A 20,497-nucleotide genomic window follows, 5' to 3' on the forward strand; every position below is an offset into this window, starting at 1 on the left:
CTCAATTTTCATTTGGACGTTGTTTACCTGTGATGGGGTGGAGTTTGGCTGAAGGCTGGGGGTGAGCTTAGTTATAAATGTCGAAGCTTTCCTGAGAATTGCCCCTTAGCATTTACAATAGGGTCATCTGTTATCTTGTTAAAATAACACTCTTGACCTCCTGATTCCAGAATTTCTGGAGGGGTCCTTGGATTATGCATTTTTAACAAGGTATCTGGATAACTGAAATTTGAGAGCCACTATTCTGGAGAAAGCCTTTCATCATACTTATGTAAGACTGAGATTGAGGAATTTAAAGTCTTCCTCAAAACAGCCCAGTGAGGTCATAAAAGTAAGACTTGAATCTCAGTCTGTGTGTCAGGTAGCTAATGCTGTGTAACCAAACTTACAGGCTTCTCCCTAAACTTACAGGCTTAAAACAATACACATTCATTACTGTTCATAGCTCTGTGGTTTAGTGGGTAGTTTTTATGATCTCAACTAGGATGAATTCATGTGTCTGTGGTCATCAGTGTTTGAGTATGCAGCTGTACTGATGTTGGCAGGGTCTCTCTTACATTTAGAGGTCAGATGGCTGTATGGTGATTTGAGGTGGCCTCCTCTGGGATACCTAAATTCTCTTCTGTGTGATCTTTCTTCCCCCATCAGGCTAGTGTCACCTGGAGGTGACAGAACTCTGAAAGATTGAAAATATTCATGGCTTCTTAGAGACCATACTCACAATTGGGACACTCACGTCTTCTCATTCTGATGCCAAAATGAGGAGTAAGGACATCCTTGATTCAAGGGGTGAGAAAATTCTAGCTCTTGGGGGAAGGGCTGAGAATTGCTTTCCAAAGGTGGTAGGTACAGGGGGGCTGAATGAATCCACCAATGCCTGCCAGAGTTCTGGGTTTTTCCCACAACATTTGAGTGCCTTTAGAAGAAAATTTATCTCCTAGCTTTTACAAATGTTTACGGAACATCCATAGTGGTATTCTTTTGCGTGCTGTACCTAGGATTACTGTTCTTAGAAGAACGATTAAAAATCCTGTATCTTAAGGGACCTAAGAAGTCATTGGTTTAAACCCTATCTGACACTTTAATTTCCTGATAGTATCACCTTAATCAAAATGCTCATCCATCTTCTATTCAAACACATCCCAAAAGTCCCTGGAGAACTTGCTGCCCTATGAGGCAGCTTTTCCACGCTCAGAGAGTTCATTCCATTAGAATATTATTTCTTACATCAAGCCAATATTTACTTCCATTTAGATTTGACCTTTCAGTCCTACTTCTGCCCTCTGATGCAACACAGAAGAAAGTTCCATTGCCCCTTCCGTGAGAGAATGTTTTCCCACATTTGAACACCGTTACAAACCTCTTTGCTCATTGGCCAATTTTCTGTGCCAACAATCCCAAGTTTCTACAACTTCTCCTAGGACATTGTTTGAGCTGCATCAGCCTTCAGGAAATTTCCTTGCAAACATTCATTTCTCAACGGCAGCCAGGTATTTTAGAATGCAGAGTGGTTTTGGAATCAGGTTTTCTAGAACTTGCCTTGAGATCTTGATCAAATTTATAAAACCCATGAGGCCACCAAGTTCTCCTCCTGAATGTGTGGGCAGAAGTAACCCTCAAACTGTTTATTTTGTGTCATTTAAACTATAAAGCATATACAAAAATGCCTGTCGGGGAAAATCCTCTATAAATGTTAGTTTCTTTTTTCCCTCTTGTTTTTCTGAAAGAGTAGCCTTTGAAGTACATAGTTTTTCCTTTAATATCTTGAGTTTGAATGAACTTTTAAATTTTCTGACTAGAGGAGTATCTGGGTGGCTCAGTGGGTTAGGCTTCTGCCTTTGGCTCAGGTCATGATTTCACGGTTTGTGTGTTTGAGCCCCATATTGGGCTCTCTGCTGTCAGCACAGAGCCTGCTTCAGATCATTTATGCCCCTCTGTCTCTGCCCCTGCCCCCCCCCCCCGCCTCTGTCTGTCTGTCTCTGTCTCTCTCTCTTAAAAATAAATAGACAAACTTAAAATTTTTTTCTGGCTGTATATTAATACTAAAATCATGTGCGTGTTTAAATGTCTGTATCTGGAGATATGTTTCAAATGGTGTTTCATATGTTACGGTTAGTGAAATCTTCATTTCTTCCAAATTGAAGGGAGGTATTATTGTTTTGATACTTAGAGGTAGTAATTTAAATTACATAAATGACCTAAAACTAAGAGATTTGAGTACTTCATGCCTCTTTTAGATCCAGGCTTTTCGGAAGAAAAACAAATCTGAAGTTGGAAAGAGTTAGGGACAAATTGGATGCAGTGAAAAGGCCAAGAAAATAGGTGATCAAGTGGATTTAATAACGGGCTGTGGTGCGACACCAAAATCATTAAGGAGAGAGAAAACACAGGTAAAGGGAGGGATATGAGTCGGAACAAAAAAGTCAGCTCACAGAGGAATACCAGCATTTGTGTGCAAAGAGTACTGCTTAATATGAGATATTTCTGAATCATAATATATAAAAATGAATAGAATCTGATTGCAAAGGAAAATGGTCAATAGAATAGGAGTGTGGAGACAAAAGAATGGATTTGGGTAGATACTATGTAAATTGTTTATAAGATTGTCTTATGTGACTTTTGGCTTAGAAAATACTCTTCAGTGTAAAAGAGGATAAAGTGAATTGTGAGAATGAATTGTAAATAAAAGCATTAGATTCAAGGTACAGTGTCGTTCATGCATGGCATACCCAAATGAGCCATTGTTCTGTGAGGTGATGGTAACTTGTTTTTCTTTTAAAGTCATGCACTTAATTTAACAAAGACAGCACATGCAGTAAAAAGAACGTTGAGATGAGAGTCAGGACCCTAGGTTTGAATTCCAGCTCCACAGCTGACTAGGTGTGGGACCTCAGGCAGGACAGTGAGGTTCTCTGAGCCTTGGGCTTGCCATGTGTAAAAAGAATTGTCCAGATGATTCCTACTTCCAATCTCAGCTACAAAAGCTTATTATTCTCTGATTCTGTGTTGTTAAGCAGCCCAGGGGAAGTTCCTTTAAGGGGGAGAGTGTCAAGATTGCAGAGGGGATTCCTGTCATCCGAGAGTCTCTAGTCAATTTGAAGAGATTACCTGAAGTTTCGATGCATAAGTAAATGGGTGAATAGATCACTGTTTGATTGAATTAAATAAAAACAATTTGAGAACTTATAAGAGAAACATGTTAGTAGAATCTGGTTGGACACCGAGTGTTAAATATGGGAAAAGAGATGCTGTTTATAAGGTATTCTTACCTTATCCCCAACATCTTCTAGTAATGAGTTGTATGAATTTGCTTTTAAAGTAGTTCTTTAGTTTTACTATTATAATTTTGCCTTTTTTGGCCGAGCATGGCCATAGATGGCATCATTGAAGGGAGACATGGAAAGAAGGGTAAACTTATGACAAATTTGGGAAGGAAAGTGGGGGGCTTTTTGGGTGGAAGACACATAACTTTACAAGACTTGGAAAGGAATATTTATGTATTCACTCAGTGAATATTTACGTGAGCATCTCTTCTCCTGTACTTGGCATGGTGTTAAACACTTGGGATTATTAAGGTAGCAATCCCCACTACCTAGAAATGAAGACAGATATCAAACATATAATTACATGAATGTGTAATTTCATATTTTGATGAATGTTATGAAATAAGAGAGACTAGAGAACCATAAGGGTAGGAAGTAACCAAAGAGGGCTTCTCTTAGGAAGTGTTACTTCTGCTGATATCTGACATTTGAGCAGCAGTTCAGTACATGAATACAAAGAGGGAGAAGTGCAGAGTGGATGGAGGGCATTTTAGGTAGAGGGCACAGCATGTGCAAAGCCCTCGGACTGGAGAGCCCATGATATGTTTGAGAAGCCAAAAAACTGATGTGGCTGGAAAATAAGGTGGTGCAGGGAGCAGAGAGGAGAATCCTGGAGAAAAAGACATGTGGGAAATGAGCACGGGTCACCCTTTGACAGAGTATAGACATCAGTACCATTATTTCTGTGTGCCCATCTGGAGGAAAGCATGCTATACTGAGAGGTGGGCACTGGGAGAATGGGGACGAGTATCATCTGTGCTTTGTGTTCTCAAATGGGCCTTTAAGGCACCAGCACCTCCATTAGGGAGTAGGATACTGACTTGGGAAATAGAATGCTTTGGTTATTCCAATATACACATGACCTCTGAAATTGGAGCCAACTAGGAGGATAAGTCTGAGGATTCGTACAAAAGCCATGGTGAAAATGAGACTTGCTGTGTTAGCTTATAGGGTCACATGGAATTTCTTTCTTGCAAGTATGGTGTCACCAGACTGCGTGTTTTCCTCTCCCTTGTTCATTATAATTAAGGAGACTTAATGGAAACCCTGGCCATAGAGTGTCTTCTCATATCAAGTCCAGGATTCTAGTTGTCATAGGCACCAAGAAATGACCATAGCCCCTCTGTGGTCAGCTTGAGACAGGTAAGTGAGTCACCCCAATCAATAGCACCTGGGCCCTCATTATGCACCAGACATTCTTTGTGTAACTTCTTCCTCTTCTTCAAACTTAGCTCAAAAATGAACCACTTGAGAGGGGAACAGTGGTGAAAGAGAGTAAGTATGATAGATAGTGTCTTTCTGGAGGGTCCAATTCACTTGAAGATACGTGAAAAAATTTATCTTGCATTCTAAGCACAGAGATATGGTAGCATACACTACAAAATATCCATGGAAGGTTAAGGTAAGAGTTAGAGATTTGAAGATATTTGTCCTTCTTTCAGAATACTTAAGGCCAAACCCCCAGATTCCTGGTGGATGATTTATTCCCTTTGGCTGTGGGAGATGTTTTGATGAACAACTTTGAGAGGCATGGAGTCTTAATTTGTGTTTGATGCTGTTTATAGGATAGCCTGTGCCTTTCTCACCAACTTCCTCTAGAAATGAGCTTTATGAGCTCACTTTTAGAGGCAGTTCTTCATATTCAGTGTGTTAATCTTTCCTCTTTTAAGTTTCAAGGGACGGTATTTCCAAATTCGATGAGTACAAGTGTGTATCTGCCTCCACTTCTTACAAATTTTACTCTTGCCATCTTGCTGTTGCTCTCAGGGTCTTCCTTTTACCCATATGCCCACCCTCTCATGCACTTGTTTCTTCCTCTTCCTCCTCCTAAACACTTCAGATGACCTTGTTTGACTCCTTTTCCTTTTCTGTTCTTTCTCTTTTTTGATGTGGCACTTAGACCAATGTGCACTCATCCAGGGCCAAGCAAATGATACTTTTGGAGGAGGATGAGATGATGTTTCTGTTTTATTTCCAGTGTCTTCCCTAATGACTGTAATTTTTCACCTTTGTTAGCTGCAGTGTTTGGGGGGAACTTATCCTTCAGGCCAGCTCCTACTCATTCATTATGACTCAGCTCATGGCACACTGCCCAACCCCGCAGCACTGACCGCTACTTCCGTGAGTTCTTCCAGCCCTCCTCTACCTCTGTGGGCATGCGCCTCATTGTGTTGTGTTGCACTTACCTGTTGACATGTCTGTCTTCCCGTCTAAGTTTTCAGTTTCTAGAGATCAGGGAACTTGTGTTATTAATCTTTGCATCATCACACCTGGCATTGAGCCTAGCACATGCTAGGTGCTTAATGAATACTAAATAAGTTGAATAAAGTGATGTGAATTAATTGAGTACAGGGAGTATTTACAATGATTTTGAAATTCTTTTATTCACTTGGGGAAATCCAGTGTCAAAGAATAAAGGCACATAGTTTAAGGGGATGTATCTTATGATCCAGCTGCTTAGAAATGGAATGGGAGAGACTTCAAGGGAGGGTTGCCAGATAAAATACAGGACATGTGGATAAAATACAGCTAAATTTGAGTTTCAGATAAATAACAGTGTTTCAAAAAACATAATCATATTCCTACTGTTACATCTGACATACACACACACACACACACACACACACACATTTATTTTTCATCAGAAATCAAATTAGCTGGGCATTCTGTATTGTGTTTGTTAAATTTGGTAATCTTACTTCAAGGTCAAATAGTCCCATTCTCTTCTTCAGGCATTAGTATGTCTTTGCTAAGATTCAGGTCACAAATTTGTGGCCCTCAGGCAACATCTGGCCGGCAGGATCAATACACCTTATTTGCCCCACAGTACATTTAAAATTAAAAAAAAATAATAATGTTTATTTACTTTTGAGAGAGAGAGAGAGAGTCGCAGTGTGTGAGCAGGAGAGGAGCAGAGAGAGACGGAGACACAGAATCCCAAGAAGGCTCCAGGCTCTGAGCTGTCAGCACAGAGCCTGATGCGGGGCTCGAACCCATAAGCTGTGAGATCATGACCTGAGCTGAAGTTGGACGCCCAATCAACTGAGCCACCCAGGCACCCCTAGTACATTTTAAATTTTTAAAATTTTTGCTAACACTGAAAAATACGGAGATTTCTCATAAAAATCTGAAATTTCAGTTCCCTTGAAAAACTATAAAGCCTGACCACACTAGATCAGCTGTCTTTGTCCAGATAAGGAACAGCTAAGCCCATTTTTAGATGGAGCATGAGCTTTGTGTATTCCCTGCTTCTCCCCAGTATTATGGGGAAATGCAGTCTGCCAAAGTTTATCACACCTTGCACCTGTTTTCCTTAGGGTTGAGAGGAAAGTGAAACCTTTTTTGAGCCCATGTCTCCATCAAAAGCAGGAAAACAAAAGATAACCAAAAGTGGCAAATGTTTCAATAAAAATGGGGAAAATCATCTTGAGTAAGTAAAGGAAGTTTCTTAGTGTGTTAAGTGCTAGCAAAATGATCATGTGTCTAAAGAACACAAACAGTGGTACTGTTTCTCTTATACCTCCCTCACATATTCACACTTACAGACTTGAGGGCATTTGAGTTCCTGATCTCCACAAGAAAGTAAGATCCCTGAGGGCAGAAACTTTTGTCTGGTTCATTGATGTATCCTAAACCCGTAGAGCAGTGCTTGGTTGTCAATAGACATTTGATCAATATTTATTAAACAAAGGAATGACTGATGTAAGCCATCTGAGAGAGAGAAAACCTCTATGGTTAGAAATCTTCAAGAAGAAAAGAAAATGTTGCCTTCTACAAAAGAATGACATGACTGGGTGAATGCCTGTTTTTAAAATAAATATATCTATGCTATAGATGCCTGATATCTGTCAAGGGCAAAGGAAAAGGGCTACTGAGGACAGAAGCCCTTGTCTAACTACCCAGAGCTTAGAGGGACATTGGATGGGTATTGTCTCCACCCGTTATCAAGGGAAGGGTTTTTTGGAGAATATTTGAGGAAGGAACCAGAGGCACATGTTGGAAAGGACTCTCTGCTACTGTGTGACCTGGTTTCTCTCCTGCCTACCGTAAATACTGCCACAACCCAGGGGATTCTTCCTGTAGTCCTAAAGAGCCCAGACAATTCCTACCACTCCCTCTGTGGCTACCAAGGAAACAAGTGCAGACACCTTATTTATTTATTTTTTATCAGAAACAGCCTCATTTTATTTGAATGACAAAGACCATCATGACTACAGTTCAGCAGAATACTACCTAAATTCCATAGGTTTTGAGGAAAAAAATCGGGACAGATGTATATTAAATTTGAATTTGCTACAAGGGAGAGATTTTTTTATAAATGTGTTCCAAACCATTCTTCCCTCTTCATGGACAGTATTCTGGCTCTAGGGAATCTGGCTGAATCACCAAAAGCTCACATAAAATGCATAGTTTGTTGTTTCTTCTGAATATGTCTGGTTACCGCCATATGGTCATTATTAATTCATATTTATTCTTAGAAAATATTATCCTTAAGGGTGTGGTGAAAACACATAGCAGAGAAAAATAGAGGCAAATGAGATTTTGGCTTTTAATCACAGATTCAACAATCTGGTCACACATCAGACTTCTAGCCTAGGAGTGGAAACAAACAAAAAGAAATATAGCAAGATTTGTCATTATTATTCTTGGAGGTAGGTGTTAGATCCCTGTACAGTCGACCCTTGAACAACATGAGGGTTAGGGGCACTGACCCCCTGTGCAGTTGGAAATCCATGTATAACTTTTGACTCCTTAAAAACTTAACTGCTAATAGCCTATTATAGACCGGGAGCCTTACTTATGACACGAACAGTACTATATACTGTATTATATACTGTATTATTATAATAATCTAGAGAAAAGAAAATATTAAGAAAATAATAAGGAAGAGAAAATACATTGATAGTACTAGACTGCATTTATAAAAAAAATCTGTGTATAAGTGAAGGCATGCAGTTCAAACCCATGTTGTTCAAGCATCAACTGTATTAGCTTTCCATGGGCCGCTGTAACAGACTACCTCAAATCAGGTGACTTAAAACAATAGAAATTCATTGTCCTACAGTTATGGAGGCTAGAAGTCCAAAATCAAGGTGTTGGCAGGGCCATGTTCCCTCTGAAATTTAAAAGGAAGTCCTTCTTTGCTTCTTCCTGACTTTTGGTATTTTGCCATTAGTCTCTGACATCCCTTGGCTTGTGGATATACCCCTTCAGTCTTTTGTCTTCACGTGGCCTTCTCTCTGTGTTGTGTGTCCTCACATTGTCTTCCCTCTGTGCCTTTCTGTGAGGCCTAATTTGTCCTTATGAGGGTATCACTCATATTGGATTAGGACCCACCCTGACCTCATTTTAACTTGGTTTCATCTGCAAAGACCTTATTTTCAAATAAGCCCACATTCTGATAATACTAGAGGTTAGGACTTCAACATATCTTTTTTTTTTTGCGGGGAGGGGCGGTGGACACGGTTCAAGCTATAACCTCCTGATGCAATCATATCATTCTTTGGACTTAAGCTTTCCAGGTATAACTTGTTGTTCCTCCTGTGGAATATTACATTGATTAAATTGCCTCTAGTTCTTTAGCCATCAGATGCTTTTCCCTGGCAGGCTGATGTAATTAGGGAACTAATAACCGGATCAATAAGGAAAAGAGCATGTTCTTTCATATTTTCCATCTGTTCCAATGATTCATTTAGGGCTTTCTGTGTGTGTGTTGCCACTGAATACGTGCTTGTTAAGAGATATGAGACCATGATATATAGGAGAAGAAGGGAAGGGAGGGGATCTGGATTATTCTCTGGTAAAAGTCCAGGAATGTCATCCTTGCAGGGAGGGGGCATCATAAGGCAGGATATGAAGAACAATGTCATATACATAACTTTATATGAATAAGAAATGTTCTTAAAGATATTTGCTGTCTGGAAAATATACTTTATTTTAGTGTTGCATGAAACACGTTAGGCTGAAGTCATGCAGGACTGTTTAAACAGCATGGGAGCTAATACACTGCTTGTCCTAAGAAGGATTCACTGCTATCCATGATAATGTCTATGCAATACCATTTTGTGGAAAATCCCATATTGCTTTGTCTAATTCAAGGTCCCTCATATAAAAGTTGGAATTTTAATTTTTGGCCTTTTAAAAGGTAGTTTTAAAGATAAATGTAGTGTATACATTATGGTTGGAAATTATTATTATAAAAATATAAATAGAATAAAACTTGGCTTATATTCCAAAATATATTATATATAATATATATAATATTCCAGTAAAACATTGGAATATTATATTCATTGTAAAGAAATTTGAAAGATATAGAAAAGTTTTATTAAAATTTTTTTTTTATGTTTATTTTTTGAGACATAGAAAGACAGAGTGCAAGTTGGGGAGGGGCAGAGAGAGAAGGAGGCACAGAATCCGAAGCAGGCTCTAGGCTCCAAGCTGTCAGCACAGAGCCCGCCATGGGGCTCGAACTCACAAACTGTGAGATCATGACCTGAGCCGAAGTTGGAGCTTAACCAACTGAGCCACCCAGGCGCCCCAGAAAAGTTTTAAAAGTATATGTTAAAATATATACTGGGTGGCTTGGTCCATTGGGGGTGCCTGGGTGGCTCGGTCCATTGGACATTTGACTCTTGATTTTGGCTTGGGTCATGATTCCAGGATAGTGGGATCAAGCCCTGTATTGGATTCCCTGCTGAGCATGGAATCCTGCTTAGGATTCTCGCTCTGTATCTCTCTTCTCTCGCCTTTCTCTCTCTCTCTGTGTCTCTCTCTCCTCCTGCCCCTCTCCCCCACTCATGCTGTCTCTCTCTCTCTAAAATAAAAAAAAAGGTACATGTTATCCATAATCCCACAATTCAGAAATAACCACTGCTAATATTTTGGCATATTTCCTTCTGATATGTTTCAAGTTTTTACAATACTTTAAATAAAATTGGTGTGAATGTATGCATGTTTTGTAATATATTTTAAAGTAAATAATATATCATAAGCATTTTCATATCATTAAATCATCTTCTAACACTATGCAATGGTTGCCTAAATTCTTTGAGTGTTAGAGCTTTAACTTTTTAATTACTAAAGTAATATATGTTCTTAATAATTTAAAAACCCACATAACCAAAAGAAAAAATACCAATGGCCTACAATCTTACCCTTGCACAGATAGCTAGTAATAATATTATGACACACTCTGCATGACAGTATAATTGTCTGAGTTTCTGTCTTCCACTGTTCATGGCATTTTTAACCTTTATAATTCCAGCACTTAGTTCCGTGCTTAAATCATATTGGTTGCTTGATACAATTTTAGTCAATGAGTGAAGGAAGGAAGAAATGGATGAACACTTATATGAATGGAGAGGCTGCAAAGATCCAGCTCGTGGTAAAATAAAGTTCATTTCAGACTCAGCAACTTACTGTGGATAGAGAGACAAGGTAGCTAACCAAAGACTCCTAATGAATAGGAGCCTGCTCTTTCTGTTCATCTGAATCAGCCTCGAGGCAGAGAATTCAATTTAATTTTTCTCCCATCAGTCAAACAGAAGAGCTGAAAAAGCAAAACCAGAGACAAGGGAGGCAGGAGGTGGAACAGACTTGGATGAGGAGATCAGCAGCTGATCTCTTGTTCTTTCTCTGTTAGAAATAGCATGAGATGAGAGGAGCCATGCTTACCCTGAGAGTGAGCCCCAGCAGGAGCTGTGGTGGATGCATTTAGCCACTACTGGATCCTGCATGATGGAAGGACTGATAATTTCCCCCAGAGGATTGAGACGCCAGCAATGTCAGTGTGACCCTCATGGTTCTTCCCTGGCTTGTCTTTAGAGTTTGCAGCAGAGAAAGACACGATCATGCTGGGTTTTATTTGAAGGAATTTGGGGCTCTGATTCTATGATTGGAATCTGGGCTGACAGTCTGATATCTTTGGGCTATAGAAGGCTCCAACCAAAGTCTCTTCTATATTTAATTAGGAAACATGTGTCTTAAGTCTGAGCATCTGTCCCTCAGACACCTGCCATGGGAAGGAGAGTGATCCATTTCTTAACACTCTGCAGGAAATCTCAGTCCTTGAAATAAAATACAAGAATATATCCTTTCCAATGCAGTGGTCTGGTCCTCACCAACTCTCTCCCTCCTCCCAATCCCCTCCTCAATAGAAATATACATACAGATAAATATAAGATTAGCCACAAATAGTTGGATGGATAGGAAGAGAGACAGAAAAATGGACAGACAACCTCCACCTCCTTTTAGCCAATGATAGGTGTCACATTTCTCCTCCCTCTTAAAAGCTTCTCCATGGGATGCCTGAGTGGCTCAGTAGGTTAAGTGTCCAACTTTGGCTCAGGTCATGATCTCACAGTTCATGAGTTCAAGCCCCACTTCAGACTCTGTGCTGACAGCATGGAGGCTGCTTTGGATTCTTTCTTCCCCTCTCTCTCTGTCTCTCCCTAGTTCTCTCTCTCTCTCAAAATAAATAAATAATTAATTAAAAAAAAAAAAAGCTTCCCCATAAGCCAGGCTCAAGACCTTGGCCATATTGACACTTTGTTCTTATTGTTTCCTCCACCCAGTAAAATCTGTATACATCTTTTGTCCTGTCCATACCACTCATCTCCAGAGGCCTAGGTCAAGCTGTGTAGCTCCAGGAAGGCTAATTGTTCCATTTCTTGCCCATTTCTCAACTTCTAGAGCTTTAGCCTTTGGTGTCGTGTATGTGTATTTGGGAGTCATCTATGTATAAATTGAGAGATGGGCAAGATTAACATGGGTGGAAATGGAAGAGTGAGGCTTCCTGGAGAAATAGAGATAGGTGGTGTGGATGGGATGGGAGGCAGATAGAGATTTTTTATGTGTATTCGAGGTTCAGGAAGGGGTTGTCATTTTGGTTTCTGAAGAATTGGATGTGGCTCTGTGTGTTCTACAGTATAATGGTCTACAATTAGTTGCTGTCTTCACTAGGCTCGTGAATAGAGAAAGGACAAAGGGTGATGGGGAATAATTTTGCCTGATTTTCCCATATGCAGAGTTGAATACACACAGTAGTTAGTACTTACCGATGGAATGAGAATCCGGTTTGGGTAAATACTGTGAGAGTTGGTAGAGTGGGTGAAGTATAGTATAAACTGTGATCAGCTAAATCAGTATTGGCATCCTGGTTTTCATATAGTTGTTATAGCCACTTCAAAGAATCAAGCATCAGTATCTTCATCTATAAAATGGGAATGCTAATATATCTCCTTAACTACCTATAGGATATTTTGAGTATACAGATACGTATTTACGTGTATATATGTATGTATGCATATGTTATATCCCAACACACACATGCACACATCTATGTTATTTACTGGACAAAAAGAAACATTGTTATGTAGTTTATGGTGCCAATGTCCAATAAATATTGGAATTAAATTGAAATGGTCTAAAACTTCCTCAAGCCCCACAAAGCTTATTTGAGATTACCAGATGTTCATACAAAAAATTATTTCTGTTTGAGTTGCATGACTGCAGACTCAGAACTTTACAGATGGCAGCGTTACCTGGGTGTGGCGTGCCAGGCAGCACATTCCTATAGGTGAGCACTACCGGGGATGTGATAATGGGAAGATACTTCACCTGACCCCATTTCTCTAAACTTGAGGCCCATCTGCTTCTGCCTTTCTTAGTTTCCCCACCTGTAAAAGTGTGGAGAACGTAAACATAATAGAATTCTCATTATAAACTAGGTACCATGATTCCATGGAAGGAGATGTGAGCTAGGCATCAAAAAACTTAAATCCTAGTTACGTTGACCAAAACTTAACTTCTCCAAGACCAAGTTTCATTAACTTCGAAATAGGTTTGTGTGCTCACCTGTTATGTGTCAGGCATTGTATAACTGCTGATACATAAGGGTTAATTGGGCATGATCTATGCTCCTGTTATGACTCATACTCTGATGGAGGGAGGGACATGCCAACCATTATTGGCTTGGTGTGAACTGCTTCTTAGAGGCAGACAGTAAAAATGGTGATGGTACCGGCCGGGAGTGGTTGACTCTGGTTATAGATTAGAAAATGCTTGGGGCACCTGGGTGGTTCAGTAGGTTAAGCATCTGACTCTTGACATCAGCTCAGATCATGATCTCAAGGTTGTGAGATCGAGTCCTGCATTGGGCTCTGCACTGATGGTATGGAGCCTGCTTGGGATTCTCTCTCTCTCACTCAAAATAAGTAAGTAAATAAATAGGTAAATGAATAAACAAACTTAAAAAAAAAGAAAATATTTGAGAGCAAAGATTCAAGTGAGTTATAACTGCCTTGCCTTACTGTCATTGTCCTTGTAAGTCTCAAAAGTATGTGAAAGTGCAATGTGGTCCATCTATTATTATTATTATTATTATTATTATTATTATCATCACCGTTATCAATTAGATACAGATATTGTACTTCCAGACATACACTTAAAAATAAACCCCATACTCTTGGCTAGTCTCTTATAGGAATGTTGGCCTTTCCTTTATGTGTTCAAAAAGGGTCACACTCTACATCCATAAAGTAAGTGAATGTGGAATCTGACTTCATTAGCTATACTGAGAGTTCTTCATTTTTCCAAAGTCTTGAGCCTCCTCCAGAATTTTTTCTCCTTTCATCTCTCTATGTTACTATCTATACTGACTTGTCTGTTTAATTACTGATTTATGCAACAGATATTTATTTAGTGAACACCTCCTATGTATTTAAGGAGTATAAATGCAACTAAATAATACAGACAAATCTGAAAGACATAACCACATATTACCTTATGGCAAGTGCTCAGAGGAAACCAAAGTTGGGTGCAGTGAGTTGAGAAGCAAGAAAGAGGAGTGGGTTGAAGTGGGCAGAAAAGGATCCGGGGAGGAAGCCACATTTGTGGGTACATGGCTGAGTAATGTTTACTTAGGCATAAGCGTGGCCTTATCTCTGTGAAGACATGGGAGTATAAATAAGGGTGGTATCTTGATTGACACTGAAGAGTCCATTTCATTTGGATTATATATTGGAGCAGTAGGAGATAAAACTTCACTAGCACAATATTTTGCATATAATATTGGCTCAGATACCAACTGATGAGTATTTTTACGTGTGTTTCATTTCCCTGAGAGCACAGAATCTACCTCTTCTTTATCTTCACATCCACCAGAGTGCCTGATGCATAGGAGATATCCAATAAGTAAATTCTTAGTGAATTTTGCTGAATTGTTTTAAATGTAGCTAAAGACCTCAAGGAATTTACGGGTGTGCCTGGGTGGCTCAGTTAAGCATCTGATGCTTGATTTCTGCTCAGGTCATGATCCTGCGGTTTGTGAGTTTGAACCCCGTGTCAGGGCTCTGCTCTGATGGTGCAGAGCCTACTTGGGATCCTCACTCTCTCTCTCTCTCTCGTTCTCTCTCTCTCTCTCTCTCTCTCTCTCTCTCTCTCTCAATCTCTTAAAGATAAATACATAATCTTAAAAAATTCTTTAAAAAAGACTTCAGGGAATTTGAAGAAAAATAAGATAGGATTTTACAAAAGATTTTGTCCCTGAAGGAGAGAATGATAGATGACGTCAACTCAGCTCAAAAACACCAGCCGATCGGATATATGTGGAGCACCTACCTGGTGCTGGAAGGCACCATGATAAGCCCAGCGCATCATATTCATATTTTCATCTCGATAAAATGGGTGTCTACTTGGGTGTGTTGGAAGGTCCTTATCCAGGGGCATACCACATGTATTTATGTTGAACGGTTCCCTCGATGCTTATGCTTTCCTCACGTCATTGTTTTGCAGCTGTACAGCTCCATGGACTTTGGAAGACGGTGGCAACTCGTGCATGAACGCATCACACCCAACAGGTTTTACTGGTAAGCCCCATCGGCACACTCACTGCCCTCTTGGATAAAGAACCTCAGACAGCCTAGCTCTCTGGACAATCCTGGCCACCTTCAGCACTTGAAGACAGATTGTTCTAGCCCTTGGCTATTTGGTGTGGTTCACTGACCAGCAGCATCAGTATCACCTGGGAACTTGTTAGAAATGCAGAACCTCAGGCAAGACTTCCTGGGCAACAATCTGCATGTAACATGGTCCCTAGTGATTTAGTGTGTACATTAGAGGTTGAGAAGCACTGGGCTAGGGTGTTCCATGAGAAGGTCATGACCAGGTGCTCTTAGCTATATACTTATCCCCCCTTTTTTGTGGGGGGGGGGAGTATCTATTTTATGTACCCATTCTAAAAGTGGTATTTCCTAAAATGTACTCTGAAGAACACTAGTTCCACAGAATTTGATAAGCATTTCTATGGTCAAATGATTTTAAATAATAATTATTTAAGTCTGCCTTACTGAAGATGCAGGGTCCGTGTTAGGATATTTAAGACTCTGGGGAAGCCCTGACTGAAGAAGTCTACCAAGCATTCAGTCACTGATTTCCAAACTTATTTCACTACAGAATCGTTTTCTCGTGTCACAAATGATAACTCCTTCAGAAGAACTTCCGTGGAGCACATTTTGAGAAGCCTTTTTAAAGAGTACATGTGTGTTCCAAATGGAAAATTAGCTCCCCCTCATCAGAAAGTGTTTTTTTTAATTGGTGTTCCTTTATATGTGCATACTATTTTTACCTTGGTTGTAGCAAAGAAAACGTGGTTTGGTATAATTCTATATTTTCTTTTTCCCTGCTGCAATATGAAAATGCTTCTTATTTGTATCTCACTTTCATTTCAGCAGAGGTGTGGCCAAAGGAATAGAGAATAGGAAGCATGCATCAAAGTGGTTAATATGTGTAATTCTGTGCTTAATTAAAACAAAAGCAAAGTTAATCTTTGAAAGTAGTCTATATTCTATATTTCTTTCTAACTACCTTAGTTCAATGCCCTTAAAAAATCATGAAATGGGGAATGCTTGGGTGGCTCAGTCAGCTGAGCATCTGACTTTTGATTTCGGCTCAGGTCATGATCCCAGGGGTCATGGCATCGAGCCCCGCGTCAGATTAAGATTCTCTCTCTCTCTCTCACTCTGCTCCTCTCCACCAACCTCTAAAATTAAAAAAATAATAATTAAATGTCCATTTATGTCTTATACAAGGTGGGGGTGGTGTGTGTGTGTGTGTGTGCGCACATGCATGTGTATGTAGTGGGGGATGGTGATGAGTACTTTGTACATATATATATTCACACCAACATCTTTGAAAGCAGTGGCTCCATACATTTCCCTCTGAACCCACAAAACTATGACCAGAATTAAAAAGGATAATTGTAGAAGCATGTTGTGAAAACACACTGTGTACTGTGTATTGATTGTACACAGTGAAGATAATTGGGAGAAAGCAGTGAGGACCGGGAAGTGCTCTTGGCTCAACAGCTGGACTATCCCAAGTTAATTTGGCCTTTTCAGACTGACTATTATTTGGTCTGTACTATTATTACACTTAATATTTGATCTGTATTTATGACTACTAAGATTTTTTAATAGACTAAACACAAAAGGAAGTATTTGTTTCTCTGATATTCCAGCCATGTGACTACAGCCTTTTGCTCATCTCAGAAGGACCTGTTTCTCTGTACCATCATGCAGAGGTCCATCAGAAAGAAAAAAAAATCCTCTGCTATTTCTGGAACAAACTCTTGAGATGGTGAGGCTGTTGGCTGACTAGGAAGTCAAGTTGATGGAAAAGGAAAGTACAATAGACTGGATAAGCCTTGTCATCATTGCTGAAGGAAATTAAATTAAGTGGATGAGGGGCAGCATTTTCCTATGTTTTGCAAAGAGCAAGAAGAGAAGGTTCCAGCTGTGGTCTGCCCTCCCCCTTCCTTTGTGTAGCAGAAAGAATAAATCCCCAGGTCCTGATAATTGTGTTTCATCTCTCCTGCACTCTGAGATTCTTTCATATATGCCCCATGGGGAAATATAAAAGTTAGTGCCCGTGCTGGCTAGCCAAGTGGTAGCTGGAAATTCCATCTTTGTAATTATCACTTCTTCATTTCTGATGTATAATTGCCATGATTATTCTTCTAGGTGTCACAGAAGTTGCAGTGGAAGTGCTCACGTTACACAGACCTTCCCCCCCCCCACCCCCCCCAGTGACAGAATCCATGTCTTTCTCAAGCTCTAATCCATTTATGTTGAAGAGACACGGCCTGTGTGGGTTAGGAATAGAAACATTCACTAGGCACCTCCTTGAGAAAAGACAAAGAGTGTGTCGTGGAGCTCTGCTTTGGCTGACACAGGGACTCTTCGAGCTCTGGTTCCCTCATCTCTGTAATGGGAACAATATTCTTGTCAATTCTGTAAGGTTATTGACAGGAACAGATATGATCAATTGGACATTTGGCAATTTCACGTCTTCAATTTCATATCAGATTTATAATTTGTACATTATAAGTCATTGAGAATTATGCTTATTAGCACTTCCAAAGACCATGACACCTAAGTGCTTTGCTATTTTTCTGGGACACAAATTTGTATCCCACGCCCGATAAGTTTGTATACCTATGGTCATCTGATAACAATTGTTTGGATCTGATTTACTATCACAGATTCACTTCTCAGCCTAACTTCCACTGCTCTCTGTTCTTTATAATACTCTTCATAATTCTTATGAAATGGTAAAACAAAAACAAATCAACAACAAAAATCCCTAAAACTACTTCTCTGGGAGGGATGGTACAGAGTGAAGTGGTACTGGGGACAGTGGGGACACATTGAAGGGAGTGCAGTCATGCTTAAAACAAGATATTGAGATGAAGGATGATGTTAATACTTTTATCTTGCATGTAGACAAATAGAGTGAGTGTGCAATTCATGGATAATATTGCCCAAATATTGTTATCTATAATTTGGAGATTTGCAATTGTCTAGAGAAAGATCCTTCATAAGATTTCTTCCCCCATGCCACCTTCAGTTGATGGAGAGATGGAATCCCCCTGGAGAGGATTCTTGGGAAGAACACTGTGATCCAGGGTGATTTTTGCCAAGGCTCCTGGAGGAAGAACCAACCACACACATACCTCATCGTTGCTGTAATGGCTGTGAAATGGATGAGTTAGGTGTAGTAAGGGGCTGCCATTATTATCCATTTCCTCCTTAGTGCCCCACAGTGCCTTTGAGTTAGGCCAGGAATGGGGCACAATATTGGTTAGCAGTAATAAGAAAAGCTTCATCTGGAGGTAAAATTTTCTCTGTGAATTCCAGATTTGTCACCCCATCAAGAGAGGTCACCTAGGAATCTTACGTTATGGATTGATTCAGCTATCCGATACATGCGTAAAGAATAGGACCGACTGACTTGAAAACTCCTTCTTTGTATGTGACCCTTTCACTCCTTTGATACCTCGTTAACAGGAAGATCAACAGGCCTGTCTTGTGTTCCCATTTATCACTCCAACTGCTTCAGCAATTATAATTTGCAAGCAGAGCACAAAAGTGGAGTATGTGTCTTAACACAATCCCTTTCTAGTCTGCTTGAGCAGAGCTATCATGGGGGAAAAGTATGTATTTCTTTAGGTTTTTTTTTTGTTTTGTTTTGTTTTGTTTTTGTTTTTGTTTTAATATCCTACTGAGCTGCAAATGAATAGTATTTCCACTCTTCCGTTGGGAGATATTTAACAGGCAGGCACATTCTGCACTGAGAAGATTGTTTTCTTTGCACATGCAGTGTGAATACTTGTTGTGGGTCCCATCTTTGCCTTTGTGGCCCCTCACCCTCCCTAGGTGTTTACCTTCTTCTGGTGTACCTGGGCTGGCCTCTAAGTGCCTCTGGTCTCTGATGGCATTTGCTTATATAGTGTTGTGAAAGAGAGAAAGAATATCTCCCAATATCTCTTCCTTATTAACTTCCCTTAATTATTGTGTCTCCTGAAAGATCATAGTCCTTTTGTTCCTATTTCTTGCCATCACTGCAGGAGGGTGTTCTAATAAAGTATACACCCTAAGGTATCCCAGACTTTAAACTCTTACTTCTTTTCTGGGCTATTTGGATTGCAGTGTGGACTGCTGTTGAGAGTAAGAAAGCCCACAGGAAGTCAATAGATGTAGTACTGGTTTTAGATCAACCCACTTTAGAGGGTCCAGGAAGATGGTTCCTTAAGGACTGTTCTTTTGAGCTGTTATGATGCCTAGTTGCTGGCGGACCAGTGGCTGCTGTGTAGGGACAGTCAGGATGGGCTTCACGTCTCTATTGTACATTGATTAAGATCAGTGTAATCACCGTAGGTTCATGATGATGGTTGTGCCAGCATCTTTTCTTTTGCTTTTTCAGAAAGACCATAAGGGAGAGTAAGAAAAATGGAAAAGCAGAGCTGTCCCTCCAGGTGTGTGTAGATAGTAGGTCCTAGGAAAATGTCTTTTAAAAGAGAAAGGGATGGAATGGAAAACAAACAACAGACTAAAAGTCTTCTCATTGCAATCTTGCCTTTCCAAGCTTTTATTGTTCTTTTTTTCCCTAGTCTCTTCTTGTCTGCATATGCTCATTTATACATAACCTATACACATTAAATGTGAGTTTCTGCAGTCTGATTTTTCTCCTCTTAATGTTCTATGATAACAATTTTTATGTTATTATAAGACCTTTATAACCATCATTTTTAATTGTCTATGCAACACTTCATTATATAAAGATACATACTTTATTACTGTGTTTTATGTTTATTGGATATTGGAAATTTCTACATCTTTCATTACCATAAATAACCGTTTCATTAATGTTTTATGCATATGTCTTCAATATCTGGGATTGTTTTCTAGGACCAGTGTCTAGGTATCCCAAGCAAAAACTTTGACTGTGTTTTTCCCAGTCTCAGCAGAGTGTCACATTTCAGTGATTATGACCCGATTTCCATATTGAAAGCATTTCAGAGCAATGCCAATTTTTACTGAACATTTTCTTAAATGGGTTGCAAAGAAGCATTTTATCACACAGCACACAGTAAGTCTTTTTAAAACTCCTTTGCCCCTGTTTGTCTCTAGAAGTCCTGATCATAATGGTAGTTACTTTATCTTTTCCTTCTCTTTCTGTGGGCTCCCAGTCACAGAGGCTTATTGTCCCAGAAGTCTCCTTTAAGAGCCCTGCTACACTTACACCTTCCTCCCCAGGTATCACAGGCTTTTCTTACATGTGGTGACCTACCCTCTGTCCTTTACTTCTCCGTCTATTGTTCACACCCCATGCCT

At 39.8% G+C, this 20,497-nt stretch overlaps 1 protein-coding gene across 6 annotated transcripts in view; it reads left to right on the forward strand.

The window, feature by feature from the left end:
* SORCS3 (sortilin related VPS10 domain containing receptor 3) overlaps positions 1-20,497 on the forward strand; it is a 589,476-nt gene that overhangs the window by 362,469 nt on the left and 206,510 nt on the right. For all 6 annotated transcript variants that reach the window (XM_042960443.1, XM_042960447.1, XM_042960446.1 and 3 more), the window contains one exon: positions 15,120-15,193. In XM_042960443.1, the coding sequence (XP_042816377.1) occupies positions 15,120-15,193 (74 nt within the window). The remainder of the gene's footprint in view (positions 1-15,119; positions 15,194-20,497) is intronic.

The sequence above is a fragment of the Panthera tigris genome, chromosome D2 (assembly GCF_018350195.1).
Source record: "Panthera tigris isolate Pti1 chromosome D2, P.tigris_Pti1_mat1.1, whole genome shotgun sequence".
NCBI classification, from domain to species: domain Eukaryota; kingdom Metazoa; phylum Chordata; class Mammalia; order Carnivora; family Felidae; genus Panthera; species Panthera tigris.